Source organism: Nilaparvata lugens, chromosome 4 (assembly GCF_014356525.2).
Source record: "Nilaparvata lugens isolate BPH chromosome 4, ASM1435652v1, whole genome shotgun sequence".
In the NCBI taxonomy this organism is placed as follows: domain Eukaryota; kingdom Metazoa; phylum Arthropoda; class Insecta; order Hemiptera; family Delphacidae; genus Nilaparvata; species Nilaparvata lugens.
The window spans coordinates 53,510,286-53,517,410 of NC_052507.1; the positions used below are offsets into that span (position 1 = coordinate 53,510,286).

The following is a 7,125-nucleotide window of genomic DNA, read 5'->3' on the forward strand; positions in this document are numbered from 1 at the left end:
GAGCCATCCGTCCGATGACGATCTGTGTGCGCCTACCTTAAGGCGTCGACATGTGTATTCCGCTTCAACTGTCCAAGGTTCGAACCTCATTCCCGACAAAATATTTTTACATTTGATAATACTGTTTTTTACTTTCCTTGCCCTATTACCATAGGTAAGGAAAGTATTGCTTTCCAAAAAAAATTAAGGTACCCTAATTTCAAGTTTTCTATACGTTTCATTACTTTCCTTGCCCTATTACCTACCCTATTACCTAAGGAAAGTATTGCTTTCCAAAAAATTTAAGGTATCCCAATTTCATGTTTTCTATATGTTTCAAGGTCCCCTGAGTCCAAAAACATGATTTTTGGGTGTTGGTCTGTGTGTGTGTGTAGGTGTGTGTGGGTCTGTGAACACGATAACTCCATTCCTAATCAACCGATTGACTTGAAATTTTAAACTTAAGGTCCTAATACCATGAGGATCCGACAGTAAGAAATTCAATAAAATTCAATTCAAAATGGCGGATAATGGCAAAAAACCATGTTTTTCACGGTTTTCTCGAAAACGGCTCTAACGATTTTCTTCAAATTTATACCCTAGATATTTATGAGAAGAAATACAATGAGTTCGTGAATTGGTGCTCCGAAAAGAAAGTTAAAAAAATATCTGAAAATGTGCTATTGGCGTACTTCTCTCAAAAATCCAAGTTAATGAAGCCACCCAGTTTATGGAGTACATACTCAATGTTAAAATCTACGTTGAAAGTGAAAAAAGACACTGATCAATGAGCAAGGAAAGTTGTGTGAGTGTACCACACCAGATTTTTCTTTCTTGTAATTCAAAAATATATAGGTAATGGAAAATTAATTACTGTTTTGGAATTGACTGAATAAATTAGTCAATTTCACTATTTAATCAATTTATAAGAGTAATTCAATAATTTTTAGTATTTGAGAACTGAAATACTGTAATTTAATAGGTTTGTGCAGTTGAAGAAAAAAATTTGTATATAATTCGCGCGTAAAGCTTCTTTATCGCTCTTGCAAAATTATCACGCTCCGCTTCGCGTCGCGTGATAACTGTTTTGCGCGTGCGGTAAAGTCATGCATTACGCTCTTAATACATAAATAAATATCATGTTTAATATATCATCCATGATAGCTCTTTCTCAGTAAATACTCAGCATTCTATAGTTCATATGTTTCTTCTCCAACCTCCTTGATTAGCCTCTTCCTCCTCCTCCTCCTCTCTCTCTCATCTTCATCGTCCATAGCCTCTATTATTCTTACTCTTCATAATTCGTAGTAAACCTTGGTTCCGTCAACTATGAATTATAGAGGTTCTACTGCATTATAAGGTCATTAATGTGTTGTGAGCGATAATGTGTTGTGCGTCCATCCTCCTCCTCCTCTATAGCCTCTATAATGTGCACCCTCCATAATTCGTTCTAAACGCTTGGTACCGTCAACTACAAATTTTAGTGTATAGTATTTAAAAAGTAATTAATGTGTTGTGCGTTGCGTTGCGTTGCAGTTGGCCCACAACAAAGAGTGGGGCTTCCATAGTGCGCGAGTGAACTGCATCGCGTGGTCGCCCAACTCACAGCAGGTGGCCAGTGGCAGCCTCGACACCACCATCATCATATGGAGTGTCGCCCAGCCCGCCAAACACACCATCATCAAGAGTAAGTCATCTTAGGCCAGTCAAATAATCATTTTTCAGTAAACAGCCCCGAAGGAATTGTTCAAATTGGTAGTATTCCCCCTCCCCCTACACTAAAATTTAAAATTGCATGATTTTTCTCCATTATTTCATAAGTTGTATAGAGTACAAGTAGTGAGTTTCCAGAATTTTATAAAAATCTTTAAAAATACCCCTTTTTTGAAAATGTCAGCTTAAAACCCAGGAATTGTAGAATAATTCTGCGTGACCACTCACTTTATTGGAAATTTCCTCTCTCCAATTTAATAGAGAATGCTTTTTCTCGAAAAACACAAGATTTTCGAAATAAATATGAAAAAGTCCCAAAATTTGATGGTTTTTAGGGGTGAGCAGATCTCAGATTCAAAATACATATGAAACCGACGAGAATAGTTATTTGTGCAACTAGTGCGCAAAGTGACAGTTTGCTGCACCGAAAGAAACGTTTACGCACGAGCCGTAGGCGAGGGCGGAATGGTTTCTTGAGTGCAGCAGAGGAACTTTGCACACGTATTTCACATTAAATTTTTCCTACAGTTACCATTGAATATGAGAAGTGGTTTATTATGGGTAAAATGATGGCTGAAATCCATCAAATGTTTATCTGTATAATTTTGTTATTAATAATAACTTTAATTTATTTTAAACTTGATAATCCAATTGAAAATTAATAATCGATAATTACTTCAAATTAAAAATTTAATTGTTCCAATTAATTTGGAAATTTGAATAATTTTGAGTAAATCTTAATTTCTAAATTATTTTTCAACCAATCAATTTATGAATGGAAAAAATATTATTTGAAATAATGAATAATTAATAATATTCAAAATGTATTATTTAATGAGTTCTCATTTTTATTTATTTGAAAATCAGAAAAAATAGAACAAACTCGCATTAAAAATACACGCCAACAATGTCAACAGCTGATTGGGATTGCTGCAAGATAATACGCAAAGTATTAAGAGTGCGCAAAGTAATACTTTGCGCACTAGATCGGAAAAGTGATTCTTTGCGTTCTGTAATCAGTGCAGGAATGGTCACTTTCCAAGGTAACTGTAGTAAAAATATTTGTCAATACTGTTTCCTGAAAAATGGCCATTTGACTGGACTATAATAATGTAAAGAAAAGAATCGGCCTATGTTCGGGATAGGAAATACGCGAATCTTCATCATCGCGTCTTGAACTACTGAACTAATTAACTTTGATTTTTGCATGAAGATTTTCAATTTACTGAGGATGGTTATAATTATGTCTAATTTCATTTTTTTTAATCAATTAATTAAAATTCCAATAATTCATTCAACTTGTGAAACAAAGTTTATGTCAGATAAAAGCCCAATCAGATCGCTTTTCTATAGTAAATTATTACAGTTTTAATACTTTCAATATCAGCATGGAACTATTACACTAAATTCAATCTATGTGTGATTTAAACAGGCTCTTGCCTGTTAGGCAAGTTTACTTGCTCGTTTTATTGTTGTTGTTGTTTAGCGGTTCCCAAGACCATATTTGGAATATTTACGGAACCGTAAGCACAACCCGAATACTCACGGGTCCTTGGTCCTTAGACAGTCATTGGTCAACAGCTAGTGGCCAATCGTAGGGCTTCACCCATACTAACTCACTGCTGCTCAATGTTTAAGCTTGTAGATCACTAGAGATTGATACTAGTGTAACAACCAAAACTAATATCTCGAATTGCTCTAATTACTGTTTTTGATCATATCAAGACGTTTTCATTCAATATACAGATGTAGAAAATGTTGCTGGGCGAATAATGTTTGGATTGTAACTCTCAAAACTCTAGTTGTTTTCCCTGTTGTCATAGTTGAAGTTATGTTGACAGTTTGAAGTAATCTCAATATAGTAAGATCCACGATATTATTGCAGTGGAGAAATATAAGAGAACGCGTTGACGATTCTCTGCCTTGCCACTGACTTCTGTAGAATATATCTGATACTGGTATATCGGATGAAATATTAACTCTACATTCTTGTTTTAAATTATCAATGGTATTTTATTCGTCAAGAATATATTTTTTAATGATTAAATACGACCATGATTAGCAACACCAATGTTAATCAAATATTGCCATTATAAGGTGGACCTTCTATTTATACAAACGGGATAACTTCTACATTTTTTGCAAATATTTTTTCTTATTCTTTCATTAGATTTTGTAACATAGTTACAAGTAGTACTCTGTGATACATGGTTCAGCCATGGCCGACTATAGTGTTCTATATAGTGAAAGAAGGAAATATAAATTTCTAATTACCAATAAATAATACTAGTATATTTAGGCCTTGTCACAATGCTCAGCGTCATCTATGATTCATCTGTTGTCATGATTCAGCTTATAGTTACTACGCTTCATAGTATTTACTATATGAACTTGTGAGTGATGATTGTGCGTTAGTAAAACATTGTTGGATTCTAGTAACTTTGTATGAGAAATATTGAACGATTGTTGGATTGTAGTAATGTTGTTGTGTTTTGGTGCAGATGCTCACCCGCAAAGTCAGATCACTCGCCTGGCGTGGATCGACGACGAAACCCTGACCTCTGTCGGCCAGGACTGCAACACCAAGATTTGGAACATCACGCCCATTTGAACACTAAATTATAAACACTTTTCAAGTGGTGAGTTCTCAAAAAAAATTCAGTCGCCTAAACCCAATAATGAAATTTAAATCTAATTTCTGTGTGAAAAATGTTGAGTGTCATGTACTTGATCGTGCTTTTAGAAGAAATTTCAGTCACCAAAACTTGATAAAAATTGAAATTTAAAATAAAAGTTTTAGTTTGAAATGTTGTCGAACCACACAAATGTGTATCAAGTTTCAGTAAAAAATAGAAAATTAATTAGTTGAATTGAAACAGCTAAGTAAACACACCATACTTTCCAATTCATTTCTATCCTGCCGAGGAGTAGTGCCAATGCAATTGGTTGTTACGGTGCTTACACCTTTACAGTGTGGCAATTTGTGAATACTCCCATCAGAACCAATTTCATTTAATTTTTGCTCAGCTAAAATTCAATTAATCTATGTCTGTAACTCATTAAAAATAGAGAGTTGTCAACTATTTCATTCAGTTGTTTCGGAGTTTTATCTAGCAAAGACATACCTGGTGACGACTATTGGATATGAGCAATATCTGTAAAAAGAGGTCTAGATACCCATCTTCCTTATACAGCAGCGGCCATTTTCATGCGATTTTGGCGGCGCATTATGAAATCCAATCTAATTTGAACAAATCATTCTTAACAGAATCATGTATTACAAAAAAAATATTCCGGTTCAGAAATGTCAATTCAGGTTTTCGATTCTTGAATAATGAATTTCGATTCTAAATATCAATTATGAGTACCCTGATAAATGTTCTCATTCTTGTAACATATAGATCTTAATGATCCATGGCATTGGGACAAGACAGAAAATGCGAGGTAACGCCGCCGACCAAACAAAAAGAAGTTGTGGCCTTATTGACGAATTAAATTATAAAATATTCCGCCACGGGCGCTTCCGACGTTTTTCAAATCCCCTCCACCTATGTATGTGCTCGTGCTCATAGCGATACATTTTGGACACCTTGAGAACACCTTTGAGTATATCTGTCAAGTATTGACAAGCTATACTTACTGTGACGTAGAATATTCGAAATAGCGAGTAAGTGTAATTGATATAAAGGTACTTTGAAAGTTTGCATAGTGAGATTCAGTTTAAACTTATGAATAACCAATGCTTCCTATTTAATACTGATGACCGTTTTAAATGAATCTTTTTGTAGCTCTTCGATGCAGTGCACAAATTTTATTATATCTCTTTTTCGATTGCAGGTAAAACAATGGAATCAAATTTCAATCAAAGCACAGTCTCATCGTAACGTGCAATTTTCTACAATTTTTGTAACTATCCGATGTGGGGTGATTAATAATGAACTGTTTGCTGTTTTTGGATTAAGTACTAAGAACTAAAGTGTGGCATTTTTGTATCGATTTTATTCTAGCTAAATATGTAGGGTGCAAATTTTAATTTTTCCATCGTCATGTAAGTTGAAAATTGTGTTGAGTATTGCATTGTGGGATTGATAAAACTGTGTCTTCGTTTTCCTTCAAATTATGGCTGTGTGGTTTGATAGTAAATCTCTATTTGACATGAATATTCAAAAAATTCTTTTCAAATCACTGTATTGGAAGTACATCTAAAATATACATTCACCCCAATCAATTGAAAATATTATTTCAAGATAATGCTCGTGTGGTGAAACAAATCAAAATTGATATTATGTTAATTAATTGAAACTATATTATTTATAATTTTGTGATCTCGAATTATCTAATGAATAAAATCAAATGCAAAGTGCAAATTGTTCAGGTAAAGAAATCCTGTTTGAATCGAATCATTTCTAATTAAAAAAATTCTGGTAAACCCTATATCATGGCTTATGCTAATCAAATTCAGAAGGACAATTCAATAAGTATTGAAAAAAATATTGAGTTTTAAAAAATAAAAAATGACCATACAGTATATTTTAATTAGTTTATTGAAGTGAAAATTTAATTGTTCGTTTAGTTTAAAAATATTTTACTGAATTAGAAATCTGGGTATTTGATATACCGTAAAAAAATTAATCAATTTAATGAAGATCCATCTATTATTTTTTATCCTATTAATATTATTAGCCTATATTTTGAGTAGAAATCATTAATTTATCGTCTTCCATACTTATGATTGAGCTTCTATAATCTGAAATAATATATATTAGGACTTGATGTCTATTTAGTAATCGAAATTGTGTAATAATAAACCTAAATGAAATAAAAAAAAAACTCTTGATATTCAAAATCCCCAAGTTTTCAACTGATGAGAAAATTCTACACAAAATGAAATAGATTAATTTTGCTTACTGGATTTGCATAATCAGATAATGAACTTTAATAATTATTATGAAATACAACCAATGATAACTTCAATTGGAACCGTTTGTTCCTACTCATCTAAAATAGTCATTATCTTATTTCCTTACTCTTACTTTATTCTTCTATTAAATATAGCATTTGAATGCAATTAAATGATTTCATTTAAATGTAATTCTCATTGTGTGTGAGACTAAATGGCTACAATCTAAAGTATGTCAAAGTATTTATTTTTCTTTTATCACTATATTATTATGAGAAGCATTTTATTCTAGGTTTAATTATTTAAAACTTATATGTTGTAAACATCTCTATCATCATTCATTCCTCATGAATTATCTTGCATTTATTTGAATCTATTATTTATTATTTTGCATATATTTTATTGCTTTGTTTGACATATTCAATCATTTTTATTTACTTTGAAATAACTTGATCTTACTACTACTGTACTAGTCCTTTGTTCTCATTTCTATTACTGTCTTCAATCATCAAATTTTCCTAATTTTCTGAATT

General features: G+C 32.4%; 1 protein-coding gene across 3 annotated transcripts in view; it reads left to right on the top strand.

Moving 5' to 3' along the window:
- The window catches only part of LOC111044382 (actin-interacting protein 1), a 40,465-nt gene extending 33,713 nt beyond the window's left edge, over positions 1–6,752 (top strand). For all 3 annotated transcript variants that reach the window (XM_039425845.1, XM_039425843.1, XM_039425844.1), the window contains 2 exons: positions 4,194–4,331; positions 5,530–6,752. In XM_039425845.1, the coding sequence (XP_039281779.1) occupies positions 4,194–4,303 (110 nt within the window). In that variant the 3' untranslated portion in view covers positions 4,304–4,331; positions 5,530–6,752. The remainder of the gene's footprint in view (positions 1–4,193; positions 4,332–5,529) is intronic.
- Positions 6,753–7,125: the final 373 nt, after the last annotated feature.